Source organism: Myotis daubentonii, chromosome 10, assembly GCF_963259705.1.
Source record: "Myotis daubentonii chromosome 10, mMyoDau2.1, whole genome shotgun sequence".
Classification (NCBI taxonomy): Eukaryota; Metazoa; Chordata; class Mammalia; order Chiroptera; family Vespertilionidae; genus Myotis; species Myotis daubentonii.
In genome coordinates, this window is record NC_081849.1 from 27,633,607 (window position 1) to 27,648,020 (window position 14,414).

General features: G+C 53.3%; 1 protein-coding gene across 1 annotated transcript; it reads right to left on the reverse strand.

Moving 5' to 3' along the window:
- Positions 1–276: 276 nt before the first annotated feature.
- Positions 277–12,065, reverse strand: AKR1B1 (aldo-keto reductase family 1 member B). Its single transcript, XM_059711830.1, has 10 exons — positions 11,897–12,065; positions 8,840–9,007; positions 8,069–8,185; positions 6,823–6,900; positions 6,428–6,550; positions 5,819–5,925; positions 5,418–5,499; positions 4,752–4,835; positions 2,687–2,769; positions 277–682 (listed from the first exon to the last, which is right to left on the reverse strand). Exons 1-10 carry the CDS (start codon positions 11,960–11,962, stop codon positions 640–642), a joined length of 951 nt encoding a protein of 316 aa, XP_059567813.1. The 5' UTR covers positions 11,963–12,065; the 3' UTR covers positions 277–639.
- Positions 12,066–14,414: the final 2,349 nt, after the last annotated feature.

Sequence of the window (14,414 nt, forward strand, 5' to 3'; positions counted from 1 at the left end):
TGTCCCGGCTACCTTCCTGTCTCCGGGGCGAGGTCCAGACATCACTGGCCTTTCCAGCTCCCCAGCTGACTCCAATGTGCAGCCGGAGGAAACCCACCACCCTAAGGCTAACTGGGTAAAATATGGGGCTCAGGGTTCCCCACCAAAAGGAAAGGTGCCAAGCCCTCATTGGTGCTGCAGAGCTGAATGGCCTGCTTTGTGGGGATCAATGGTATGAAGGTCGAGCAGGACAGAGGCGATGAATCATTTCAACAAACCAAGCCAAAACGAACAGCATCAAGCTCACAAAAGTTCTTTTTATTTGAGCAAGAAGTCTGGCTGAAAGGACTACAGTTCCAAGCAACCAAAATCCCATTGTTAGTGGCACTAATTTTCACTTTGTAGATTCAACTTAGTCAGGAAAGGGCATGGAGGTTCTATCTTCCCCAGACACGAAGGGCAAAGAAAACGGGAAGAGACTCCAATCTACTGAGACTGCTCGTTGGCCCCAATGCCAGGCTGGCCACACCCTGGCTGGGCAACCGCAGGTGACTGCCCTGTGGTGAGGGACATGGCCACACTACACTACGTACGCGAAGAAGGAAGAACAAGGCAGGAAATGGCGGCAGGTGGCCTGGGGAAGAGCAGGCACCCACAGCTTCAAAACTCTTCATGGAAGGGATAATTCTGGTGGGTGGCACAGCTGTCAAGACAAAGAGGAACACATTAGGTTTTTAAGAGATTTCAGCCAAAATAAATTACAAAAAGTCAGAAATGCTGAGTGTCTCATTACAGGTAGAAATAAAGGCCTGCGAGGAGCAAGTCGGCTCTGAGCTGCAGGCCACGGGTCTGCACTGGGGGCAGCCACCCACCCTTAGACTCCTCTGCCACGGGCTCTCATGAATGATGACGCCACCCTCCCAGTGCCCAGCACCAGGCCTGGGGTGTTCCGGGCAGCAGGACGCAATTCCTGCTTCTTCATAATTCCATCCAACGGGCAGGACAGGAGAGCACTTTGTCTCAGACATTAAGAGGGTGATGACAATGTAAGAGACGTGCTCCGAGTACAGGGAGACAGAAATGTTCTGTCCCTCAGGAGCCCAGTGAGCAGCTGAGGATTCGATAAAAGGAACTGGGAGGGAGGCAGGGCATCAACCTGGGGATGGAGAGCTGCGGGCGTGTTTGCCAGTCCAGTCCCATCCGGCAGGGCCAAAGGCTAGTGTTGGGGACATAACAGCAATAAACGCTGGGAAGACTGGCCGGGCAGAGCACGAAAGGCCCAGGGTGAACCCGCGTGGGGCATATAACTCCTACTTAAATACTCAGAACCATTCAAAAGTTCCCGTGATCTGCTTTTCATTGTATCCCATCAAACCTGAGGTATAAACACCGCCATTAGCAACGGAGGTGAAGAACGACAATGATCACCAGAGGTAATATGTAGTGTTAGAAAGAGCTCCCTGGGTGCCCTGGGACAGCCTCTCCCACCCCACTCAGACCCCAAACATCCCTACGAACCACCAGCAGCCCAAGGACTAATCTGATAGTGGAGTCTAGAACAGCGCCAGAGGGTGGAGGAAGTCTAAGTGTAAACAAACAGGTAGAAAACCACTGGCCTATCGGCCCCGAGAGATTCCCTACGGGGGCAGCGGTGGATGGGAACAGAATGGATGGCAGGGACGTTGTGAAAGCAGACAGGGGTAAACTGGCGAAAGATTCACTTCTCTCCCTTACCCACTAGATCCAAAGGTGGTTTCAATGTCTAAAGATTACACAGCATTCACACACACAGGGACATCAAAAACGCCCTGGTCGGGGGCTGCCAGTGGTAACCTCTGTGGCCTGTTCTGAGTCTGAGGCCAGGGTGAGACCTCAAGCGTGTTCACACCTGGACAGAAGAGTTATCAACCAAGATGCACACCAGGGGACATCTGCCCAGGGTGGCGAAAGCCACCAGGGGGCAGACCTGCATGGGACAGCTAGCCACCCACGTGGCTCAGGGAATGTTCGCATTTTGTGCAGGAGAGTAACTAACTAGTAAGGAGACAGGGAGGAACCGGCAGAGAGGTCAGTGAGAATAGCGAGAGGAGGCGCTTAGACTCCCATGGAAAATGGGACGGTTCTTCTTGAAAGAAAACAAGTTCTAACTTTAGTTACTGTACAGGCAGGAGAAGGAAATGAACAGCCTCCCCCGTGACCTCCTCAGAGGAATCAGGGAATACAAGGACCAGCGGATGTGTGGCTGGAGGCCCGCAGGCGACTGCCAGGCAGAGGGTCCAGTGACCATCTCAGAGCCAAGTGGCCCACCCGTGCCGGAGCTGGGATCACCTCGGGCCCCAGCACCACGGTCTTCCTCTACACCCTTTAGTAGCGTCATGATCAGATAGGGCCGCAGGCAAATTCTTCCACAAAGGTGGGGCAGGAGCCACCTGGGCCCCTCTGGTTTCCACCGACAGTAAGAGTTGGAAATGAAATGCCAGAACATGCGGTGACTGCGGGTCAGGCAACAGTGCACCTGGGCCGGGACGAGAAGATACTAGAGCAGACGTCCCAGCATCTTCCCGTGGCTGACACAGGGCCAACGTTTCCAGCTGCACATGCATGAGAATGCAAGGTAATGCACCAAATGAGGCCGTGACGGTGACAGCTACGGCTGCCGGGAGCTCTGCTTCCGTTCTGCAGTCTGGTCTGCCCGGGACCCACTCACCTCACCAAGGCACAGACCCGCCAGTTCCTGTTGTAGCTCAGTAAGGTGGCCATATCCTCGCTGCTCAGCTCAAAGTCAAAGACCTGGAAGAGAAAACATCCAGTAAGCTTTGTGAGTAAAGATCAACCCAAGACCGCAGCAGCGCTGCGCAGGCTGCTGAGACGCTGCCCTGGGCGGTGAGGGGAGACGGAGGCTGAACTCGGAGAAAGCTGGCTGTCGGCGTATTCAGAGAAGGCACGCGGTTCGGCTGGGAGTTCCTGAAACATTGAAAACAGCCCTTCCCTTCCAGGGCCTCTGCTTAGCTCATTTCAAGACCCTCCCTAGCATTTCTGCTGTGCTCAGCACCGGGGGGGGGGGGGGGGGGGGGGGCACAGTGATGGGAAGACTGTCTGCCTCGGTTACAAAGGAAACACAACAGCTGTAACAGCAGGAGGAATTCTCCGCACCCGGTACGAGAGGCACTACACACAGTGCTGGGGAGGCCAGAGGACTCGGGGAACCAGGCTGTGGCCAGAGGGTCTGAGGCAGGCCTGCGAGGCCAAATCAGGTTTGACAGAGAGCGAGAGGTGCATGAGAAGAACCATCTGCACGAAGACCACAGTTGCAGGGAGACGTGGCCAGCATGGAGGCCAGCAGGCAGGCCCTAAGCAGCACCGGTGAGACGGGGAGGGCCAGGCACATGCCAGGAGGCCCTCAGCGTTGGATGAACACAGAACGTGCGAGAAGTCTGCTGCAGACTGTGATTACAACTGTGCAAAATGTGCAAGGACTACACAGCAAACAAAATGTCAGCACTAGGAGATTTGTCAGTTCAAAATATTTCTTTTCTAACACCTTGAAAATATACAACACGACACAAAGCATCCATTTCTATGATATGTTTCCCACAGGGTCACTGTTTTGCCTCTATCTTGAACAGTCAGAATCTGAAGTGAGAAGAAACGCTCCCCTGACACAGCAAGCGCCCTCCCCTCCACAGGCCTCGTCCCGTCTCCCAGGGGACCTAGGGCACAGGTCCCGCCACAGCCTGTGGCCAGTGAACAGGCAGAGTCAGCTGCTCGCAGTGGAAACAGCTGCCGGAAACCAAAGTTCAGATGAGGCCGCGTGGCCCTAGCGGAGCTGCTCTGCTCAGTGAGCACAGAGGCTCAGGGCACCAGGCCCCACCAGAACAGCACTTCACCCCCCGACCCAGCACCAGTATGAGAGGCCAGGCTAATTCGCTCTGGGGGTGCTCCCAGCGCCCACAGAGACCACCTCCTGATGCCCTGGTGCCAGCCATGCTGCTCAGTCCACTGTGAGATGGGGTCTTGGCATAGAATGGGTAGGACTGGCAGAGGGGGGCAGGACTGGAAGAGTGTGGGCAAGACTGGCAGAGGGGGGCAGGCCTGGCAGAGGGGGGCAGGCCTGGCAGAGGAGGGCAGGACTGGCAGAGGGGGGCAGGACTGGCAGAGGGGGGCAGGACTGGCAGAGGAGGGCAGGACTGGCAGAGGGGGGCAGGACTGGCAGAGGGGGGCAGGACTGGCAGAGTGTGGGCAAGACTGGCAGAGGGGGGCAGGACTGGCAGAGGTGGGCAGGACTGGCAGAGGGGGGCAGGACTGCCCTGTAGGCTCCTTGCAGACCAGGGACTCACCCTCGGCACAGCAGCGTTTCCTGAGCGTTTACTCGCGTACCAAGCATTGTGTGTGAAGCCTCTAACGCATCTTATTTAATCTTTATGACAGTTCTTGAAATCGGTATTACTTTACAGATGGGGAAATGGAGCCCTGATGCAGCCCCAGTGTCACTCACAAACATGTCTCAGGGCAACACTGAGTCACTGAGGAGCTTCAGCACAGGAGTGTGCGAGTGCAGAGGGCAAACTGGACACGGGGCCCACCCCAAAGCGGTGCCTCCACCCAGGAGGAGCCCCTGTCCCAGGTGCGCTCACTGCAGCTTACGGAGGCTGGCTCCCACCGAGACTGCCAGAGGGTGGGGTCCCATCCACACTCCAGGGACAGGCCGAGACCACATGAAGAGCCCTCCCTCTCTCCAGTGAGGAAAACCAGGGCAACCAGCCGCGCCTTACCTGAAAGTTCTCGGTGATGCGTTCAGGGGTCACAGACTTGGGGATCACGACCAAATTCCTCTGCATGGGGAACCGGATCAGAACCTGCGAACAGATGTGCCGAGTATGTGCGGATGTTCACCAAGAACTGTCACCATCTCACTTGATCTGATGCATCCACACCCGGAAGGGGACATCCCAGAACTTCGAGTGATAAAACCAAGGCACAGAGACGCTGGGGTCACACCCAGCAACAAGGAGGGTGCCCTCAAGATCCGACCCGAGCCCTGCTCTCAGCCACCACGCCTTGCGCTTCCGTGTCTCCCAGGCGTCCCACCTACAGGAGACTGACAGCTCACGGATCAGGAGCTGCTGCTCCCACTGGGAGGAGACAACGTTTCCCGTGCAGCTGATAACAAGCTGCTCTAGGAGTAGATGTGCCTTCACCTACAGTAGCAGCTGCTGGCCCCGTGGCAGCCTGGGAAGGTAGCGGGCAGGCACCGTATTCCCAGACCACACGGCATCTTCTCACTCCCAGCTGGTCCCTGTCTACTACACACTCCAGAACCCCAAGCCACACTCCCAGGAGGGCCTGACTGGGCCTGGCCACCTGTCCTCCGGCCCACGGGGGCCACCAGATCTGCAGAAGTCCTGGGAACGGTCACGAGTGCCTGGACACGGCCGTACCTGGGCTGTGGTTTTATTGTACTTGTCAGCTATGGCTTTGATCCTGGGGTCATCCAGCAGGGAAGGGTCCTCGGGCTTGGCCCTGGAGACAGAAAGGTGACCCCTGTGAGCAACCGTTGGCGCCACCACTCAAGGCAGCCAGCATCCCAACCCCGACTCCCATCAGCCTCAGAGGGCGGCCCGCCAGTGCCCTCCCGATTCAAAGCTTAGTTACAAACTCCCAACCCTCTGGAAAGAGAGCAGGCCTCTTGCTACCTGAAAGGCCAACCAGGAAACCCAGCAAAGGCTCCTGGGAAGGTTTGCACATCAGCTCGAGCCGTTTCCTTGGTGCTGAATGCTTCTCTTTAGCCATTTCTAATGTTCTCCAACGGACAGGAAAACATGGTCCCATGGGGACTCACCAGGGCCTGTCGGGAGAGCCGAGGGGGCTGTAGGCCGTCACCACAATGCCTTTGGACTGGCAATACTGGATCAGCTTCTCCTGAGTGAGGTACGGGTGGCACTCGATCTGCAAGTGCAAGCAGGAGGCAGATGCAGGCCTGGGCACCGGCGATGGCACACTCAGGAAGGTACCCATGCCAAGGCCTACCTCATGCAATAGGAAATTGTGTAACCAACGTCCTATCTCCCAGATAAGCCGCAACCACGTCTACGCTTCCCAGCGAGTGTCCTCGACATTAGCAGCGCTAACCTTGTTCCTGGCACTGTGGCCGTGGCCCTAGGGTTTCTCTGGCTTTGGCCACTTATCAGCTGTGACAGGTCTGAGGACCTCAGTGTCTGCAGGCTGCTCATCCGTTAAGACCCGGAGCCATCACAAGCCAGGCTCAACCTTCTCTCCTACAAGTTCCACCCCCGATGTGCCACTGCCATTCTGAATCGTCAGTGAGGACTGTGCCAGTGCCCAGGAGCTTGCCTCCCGGCCGCTCCCTGGTGACATGAACAGCAGTGACCGCCAGAATCAGAGGGCGCCGAGCCTCCAAGCCCCCACCAGCTCCCTGCTGGATGCTCACCTGGTTAACCACCGGCTTATGCTTTAAGCCAGGTTTGTTTAAGAGCTTCTCGATCTGGAGATGGTTGAAGTTGGAGATCCCAATGGATTTCACCAGCCCCTCGTCCACCAGCTCTTCCATGGCCTGAAGACAAAAGAAGGTCTGCTTGCTCCTGACATGTGCTCCGAAGGCCAGGGTCAGAGGCATGTTTTACACCAGCCCCGCCCTTACTACTCAGCGCCAGTGTCAGACCTTGGAGAAGCCAAGAGACAGCAAGACAGGAGCCAGGCTGGCTTCAATGAGGCAGGAAAAGCAAAAATAGAGGCAGAAGAAGTGGCAGAACTCACACCCGTCCACTCACAAGGACAGCAGGAAGCTAGCACTGAAGAAGAAAGCCAAAGCAGGGACAGCCTTACCTCCCATGTGTCCACAAAATCGGCGTCAGAGGGAATCACGTTGCCTTTTGCATCCAACGGGAAAAATTCGTTCCCGGGCTGTCACGACAATCAAACGCAGACAATCAGTAACAGCCCTTCACTGACGTGCAGTGACATCTTTGAAAGCAAAGTTCTAAAAATATTCTACACTATGAGAGCTGGCTAAGTGTTTAGAAGATAGTCAAGGGCAAATCTGTCCGTGTGAAAAAGGAATAGGCAGACAACTGTTTATCAAATGAGCCGGGGCTGACAGTTAGATGGAAATGGATAATTCTCGGTCAGTGAAAGGAACCCTGCCATGGACTAGAGCAGGCGTCCTCAAACTTTTTAAACAGGGGGCCAGTTCACAGTCCCTCAGACCGTTGGAGGGCCGGACTATAGTTTAAAAAAAACTATGAACAAATTCCTATGCACACTGCACATACCTTATTTTGAAGTAAAAAAACAAAATGGGAACAAATACAATATTTGTATTTGCATGTGGCCCGCGGGCCGTAGTTTGAGGACCTCTGGACTAGAGGGTGTGGATGGAGGGAGGACTCAGACCAGAACTCGCAGGGTCCACATGCTGGCTGGATCACCAGACTAAAGAAGCGTCGCTTTGCCAAGCCTCGCTGGCTTATCATGAAACACAAACAATGAAAGTCAGGCCTGGATACCCCACAGTGAAATAAAATAGATCTACAGGGTAAACGCCACACTTTCCATCTGGCTGACAGAGCAGAAAACTGAGCCTGTAGCTGGAACGAAGGCAAAGGGCATAATAACGCTAGACTCCTTCTGTACAGAGTTAGAGTGCCGATAACATTCACCAAGCCTCCACAGGATGTGGCATGTGTGTGGAATGTAGGAATACGCACATGCACAGGTGCAGGGTATGAATGTACATGTGCACGCATGCCTCTGGGCAGGGCGGGGATAGCGGGTGACACCTGGGCTGTGCAGGAATGTTGGTTGTTACAAGGTTGTAAACCACACAATCACCCACCAACCCAGGGCAGGACTCCTCAAGCTCTATAATATGCAGCTGAGTCACTGGGTTTGCATGCAGAAGCCTTGGGTGGGGCCCGAGACTGATTGCTAACAAGCTTCCAGGTGAGGTCGCTGCTGCTGGCCTGAGGCCTGCCCCTGGAAGAGTAACCACACACACAGCGCGAGTCCCACTCCACCTGCTAATAAAGGAGGCCCCCACCTGCCACAGGCTACACCTGAGCCGTGCCCTTACCTTGAAACTGATGGGCCAGTGGATAAGGTAGAGGTCCAGGTAGTCCAGCTTCAGGTCGCTGAGCGTCTTCTTGCAGGCTCCTTTCACCAGGTTCTTCTCATGGTACGTGGACCACAGCTGAAGCCAGCGAGAGAACACAGCCTATCACTCCACGCAGGAAGCTGTTTCCTGGCTGGAGCCAGATGGCTTGAAGCCAGATGATTCTCTCTCCTCTCACCATGACCCACCCATGTCACTGTGATGCTACACATGGTGGCGGAGGAGACTCCACTTCGCAGTGTGGGTGCTAACTTTCCAAAGGAAGGCAGGATAATCAGGTCAGGATTCCTCCCAGAAGGACCAAACTCAAGGCATAAAACAGAATGGACAGCTCGGCACCAGCCCTGGGCCTGACAATGAGTTCTCAGGGCTAGGTTCCTACAAAGCCGGTCTCTCACAGCCAGCCTCACCTCCAGGTGGTGGCCAGCAGTGGAGATCTAGTTTGTAGATGGGAACCAAGTCCCGTCCTTAAAGATAAGTCCCTGGAAAGAAAGCACCAACCAACGACCTCACCCTCATCGGCAAGGGGCTCTAACCAACGGGTCCAGTGGAATGACCATCCAAGACAGCCATGGACGGGTGAGCTCTGGAGCCCTCTATGGCCTCGAGTCTAACGTTCTCCCTGGAAGAACTGCGTACCCAGTGATAACTGTAGCTGCATTAAGAGGCCCCGATGCCACCAACGGATAACATGAACGAGAACCCTATACCCCAAACTCCCAAGAGCAGCACCTTGCTGACGATGAAGAGGTCCTCACGCTTCACCACCTGCTCCTTGATCTTCTCCTGAAGGGCCATCCCCACCTCGTTCTCGTTCTGGTACACATGGGCACAGTCAATGTGGCGGTACCCAACGTCAATGGCCACCTTCACAGCCTCCGCCACTCTGCCCGGAGAGGACTGAAAGGAAAGGAAATGGAAAGCATGGAGTGAAAATCCAAAATGAAACAGAAGACACAGTTTGCACACAACCCAGGGAGGAGGACAGTGTGAGCCGACCGCTCCTCACGGAAGCGCCTGTTCCTGGAAGGCCAGGCCAGTTTCTGAAGCTGACTCCGAACCATTTGCTCTCAGACGGAACCTGAAATGCCACATGGCTTCATTTTAGGATAATTTAACAGCAGCATCGATCATCTTAAAAAGATGTGCAAAGACATTCACTCCTGTTTCTTCACATCAGTTGATTTACTAACCACTGTATAAAAAACCCCCCACCGTCTGGATCTATGAGGTTCCCAAGACAATAAAGGATACCATTTCTTTTGAATAGCTCAAAGTATTTTTAAAAAATTGTTGTAAATGTTTACCCAATTCCCATTTGGTTTCCGAGTTCAGTAAATCCCTGTGCTTTCTCTTTTTGATGCCTGGATTCAGATATTGGCAATCCCTTGTTTGGAAGCAGTTCTGGGAGACGGTCATAGAGTCAAGAACATTACTGATACAGATTCAAAGGCCTGGGCATCAATTCTCACGCTGTCCGAATCTCAGAAGATCACCATATGGTCTGTGGTCACAGCTGCAAAGAAGCTGAATGGCTGGCTGTGCCCAAACCATCTGAGTGACCAGGACAGGTGTGGGGAGCCTGGCTGCTGAGGAGGAAGAGAGGTGCCCGCATGGCCATTAAGCTTCACCCAGATCAACTGCATAGACACTTACTCCATCTCCTGCTCAGACCAGAGGTGAAAAACAAGCGGGTGCAACAGACTGTTGAAAGAACCGAGGGCATTCCTCTGGAGAGCAGGATAGAAAATGAAAAGGAAACTCGATGGCTGGGGCCATCGCAGCTGCAGACATCTGCTGCTTATCAGCTGTTGCGAACAGGCGAGGGGGGAATGGAGCCATGGGAATAGAGTGTGACCTGAACCTGCTTTCCACCACGGAGGAGCAGGGAGGCGGGTGGCGATGCTAGCCTCAGGTGTGAGATCAAGGAACACCTTCAGATGACCTGGCAACCTCCTCTTTCCCTGGAGGGCATAAGAAGCTGTACCTGCAGCCTTGCCCAACCTCCATGGCTCAAGGAACAGAGCAGAGCAGAGCAGCAGACCGTAACTACCACAGCCTCTCTGTGGCATCCTGGACACAGCTGATGCTGATGTGAGAAGTGACAGCAAAGCACACCCCTTCCCAAGAGCGAGGACAAGTGAGGGACCAGGAGGAGAAACTGCCCAGCATGCATTTAACTTTCCTCAGGCTTAATGGAACCCTGATTTTCTCTGCAGAGCCCTGGAATGTGCCAGCCCAGCACTGTGTAGCCCCAACCCTGGGAGGGGGGGGGGGGCACATTTCTCAAGCCCGGCCTAGTCACACATTGTTACCTGCCAGTGACTGGTACAGGGACAGACACGACCACCCAAGCCAGGCCCGTGAGAGCCAATCTTTGCCCTTAAGTTGGCACCAAGAGGACAACATTTCGTCCTGCGGGGGCCACTGTGCTGGGATCTGAGCCAGGAGCTGCTGGAGGACAGAGGGACTGACGGACAGATGAGGGTTACATTTATATGCTTGGATCTGGTACACCTGAGGTCAACTTGTAGGTCAGGAAAGCACAATTTCCCACCTTTTCCGAGAGAATAATCTGCAACAGGTGGAAATTTAACTCAGTGTCACGGTCATAATTTAATTACACCCTTGGAGCCGCCACGGGTCTTTTGGAAGGAAACGCAGGATTACTAATATTCTGATCACTTTGGCCAGGAAACATCGTCTGTGTGAGGCAAGTCTAGGACCCCTTTCCTACTCACCTTAGATTTTACCAATTTTCAACTGCGGGTTTTAGGGTCGTCCAAACCACCGCAGGGGTGCACCTCAATCCAGCCTTTCCTCCCCTTGTCTGTGTGCAAACATCCAACGCCCAGGCCCACAGTCAATGTTGGTGGGAAACCCGGGGTCATGGCTGTGGAATGTTCTGTATAATACCTGAAGCTGCCTCCTAAGCGGCTTAAAAAATACTGGGTTTTGCCCCATTAATACCACTTTCCGCGCCCCCTAATTTTCAGATAACCAGGCCGTCCGTTTTATTCCTGACCATTTCTTAGGGACGCCGTGCGTGAGAGATTTCGGTGGGGGTCAGGTTTCGGGGGCCAGCTTCATTCAATGCTGATGCCAACAGGTTTCCGCCCAGATTCCCCGCGGGGTTCCCAGGACACCCCCCAGGTGCCCCTCGGGGACACAGGGGTTCAGCGCTGCGCGCCTGGGGACGCGGAAGTGGCTGCGTCCTGGGCAGACCCGCGCCCCCTAATGTAATTATCTGCAGTCTCCGGGGGCGCTTACCTTGAGATGCTTATTCCGGAGAGAAAAACGGAAACGATTAAGGCCAAACTATTTATAAGACAAACAAGGAGGCGGCGCAACAAGTGCCTTTGGAGCGGACCCCCCCCCCCCCCCCCCCGCCCCATCTATTTCGGATCCACCTCCCGCGGTCCATCCCCGGGCCGGCGGCGGGGCTCGGGAAGCCCCCTCCCCTCTCCTCCCCTCCCCTCCCCTTCCTTTTAGTGACCATTCCAGCTGGGATCGGACTCAAGGCGCGGCCGGGGAACCCAGCGTGCACGGAGCCGGCCTTCCGCGGGGCCGCCCCCAAGCCCCTCACGCAAGCCCCCGGCCCGACCCAGGCGCCAGGGCCCGGCCCGCCTGCCCGGCCCACCTCGGGGCGACTCGAGCCGCCGAGGGCCGGGCAAGCCCGAGTGGCGCCTCGGAGGCCAGGCGTCCAGGGCCGGGACCGCTAAGGGTCACTCCAGGTCCCTCCCGCCCAGGCGGCGCGGAGCCCGCGGGCCGCGCCCCCTCCGCACCGACCTTCCAAGTGCCCAGCCCCACGAGGGGCATCCTGGCGCCGCTGGAGAGCACGATGTGGTTCGCCATGCCGACGCGCTGCGCAGACCAGGCCCCCGGACCGCGACAGCTTGGAGCCGGCGCGCCTTTAAATAACCGGTGCCCCGGGCGGCCAGTGGGGGGGATCCGGGCGGCGGCCCACTCCGCAGACGAGGCTTCTGATTGGCTGGCCCGCCGAGCTCGTTCCCAGCGCCGCCGAGACGCTGCTTCCGCCGGGTCCTAGCGGGGCCGGGTTGTTAGTGCTCGGATGCTGGCCTTCTCCCCACGTGGCTTGGGAGACCTCGCCCATCGCTGTGGCGTTGGCGCTCGGAAACGCGAATGCTTTAGCAGAAGTAAGAGACAGCTTACGAATAAGCAGCCTGGGAAGGAGTGTTTGTTTGTTTGTTTGTTTGTTTGTTTTGTTAAGAGCCCGGAGACTGGGTTTGCCTGTGGTCCAAGCCCAGTATCTTGCTCTTCGAGAATTTGACAAATGTCGGGCCCATAATTTGTACGAATCATATATTAGCCACTTTGCTCTTAGGAAGGTGCCTCTAAGAGAAACGCCTTGCAATCTTGTTGCAGAACACTTTCTGGACACTTGGGTTTGCCCAGCCTGTGTGTAGCTGCCCGAGCTGTCTTGGCACCCCCACCCTAGGTGTGAGCTGTGTGTGGGTTTGGTTCAGCCAGGTTTGCAAGCCTCGGTGAGCTTGATCCTGAACACACAGAAGCTATTCAGTCTTTAGAAAGTGAGACCTTATCCACGCAGCAAGTTTCAATCTGGTAATTTGGTAAAACTTGAGAAGAGAGAATGGGCAGAAAGCCACAAAAGAAAAGTTAGCTTTAAGGTTGTAGCTCCACGGGCTTCAAATTAGTGGGTGCTAAATAACAAACCGGCCAGCCCTAATTGGCAGGTCAGACTTCTTTCTATTCTGCCTCAAGAAGACACATGATTTTCCAAAGGTAACCAAAGGAAAGCTGCTGGAAGAGCTTTAAAGACAATTTTGGCTTATTTCCAGTCATTGCTGTCCATAATGCTCTCTCCTACCCCGAACCTGCTCTTTCTGCTCCATCACCCTCCAATCTTTCCACTAACCACGCAAGACTGAGAACTCCATCTGCCTGCTAATGACTCAGGAACCAGACCTCCAAACTCCATTCTGGTGATTTTCCATGTAGTGATTTCTGAAAAGTGCCCCCTAGGAAAATTTTATACACAACAGACCTGCCCAGATATTTTTCCGTTTGATTTTTATAAAAACTCTCGTTAGCAGGCAAATTCTGTTGTTATTTGTCCCCAAAGAATAGAATTTTAACTTAACCCTAAAGCTTGGAACTTGGTTTGTGGGTAAAGGAGCAGTAGCCCACCTCTCTTCATAAAATGGTGACATAGAGGCTGTTGTCCAAAGATCTAGTCTTTTTAGAAAATGATCCACCTTGAGTGACCAGGTTGATAGACAGAGAGGGGACAACGGTTAGGGCACGGTCTCAATATGAGGGGCATTGTTGTTGTTTCTATGATGACTGAGTATAGCAGCTGATTGCATAAAGGTGTAACTGTCTAAAACTGGGATATTCTGACCCAGTTACCCAAATGTGAGAAGTCAGACCTGTGGAATTTCTAAAGTAAAAATAGGACCATAGTTGGGACATACTATTATGATAGTCTCCTAACTGCCTCATTGCCTCCATAAACTTTTAAAAATGTCATTGTGCACATATCAAAATTATGCTTTAAAAACCCTTCAATAGAATCCTTCTGATAAATATTCTAGTACTTAATATCAAGAACAATAAAAATCTTAATGTACTTTGAACCAGTAACCCCATAATGAAACCAGTAATCCCATCTTGATTAAATAATTTTAGAGGAAATGTGCACACACACACACACACACACACACACACACCCCACACACACACTATAGGTATGGGGCTGGGACTAGGGTAAGGAAAGTGTAGATAACATATAGCCATTATATATAAAACTGTATAGATATAGAGAAGGGTATATGAAAAAATACTAAGGTGAAAGTAGAGAACAAAATATGAGAAAAAATTGAGAAGAATATGAGAAAGTAGAGGAAAAAACATCATAAATATGATATGATTATAAGCATAAAAAACAACTTGTAACATAAAGTTAGGAAGAAGTCAAAGGAAATGAAGAATACTGTTTGTCATATTATTTGATTAATAAACATATGTTGCAATTAACTATTAACTCTCCAATCTCTCTAGGATAGAACTTCACCTCCTTAGCCTGGCATTCAAGGTCCCGTGAAATCTGATATAACTGTAAATACATGAGAAAGCACCAAATTGTATACTTTAATAGGGTGACTATTATAGTATGTTATATGACTATTAAAGCTGTTAGAAACAAATATACAAAGGTTATCGGGCAGAATAGAAAGAAACTATGGAAATGCCTTGACAAGTAGAATAAGGGAAACTGTGACAAAATAATTAAACAAGACCAAACAATTTGAATGATTTACTAGTA

Bases quoted from the DNA above. Each gene is read 5' to 3' on its own strand.
- AKR1B1 (XM_059711830.1), bottom strand. From the start codon at position 11,962: ATGGCGAACCACATCGTGCTCTCCAGCGGCGCCAGGATGCCCCTCGTG. The intron at 5,926-6,427 runs GTGAGCATCCAG...TTGCACTTGCAG, and splicing joins ATAAGCCGGTGGTTAACCAG to ATCGAGTGCCACCCGTACCT. The intron at 683-2,686 runs GTGAGTGGGTCC...TTGTCTTGACAG, and splicing joins CGGGTCTGTGCCTTGGTGAG to CTGTGCCACCCACCAGAATT.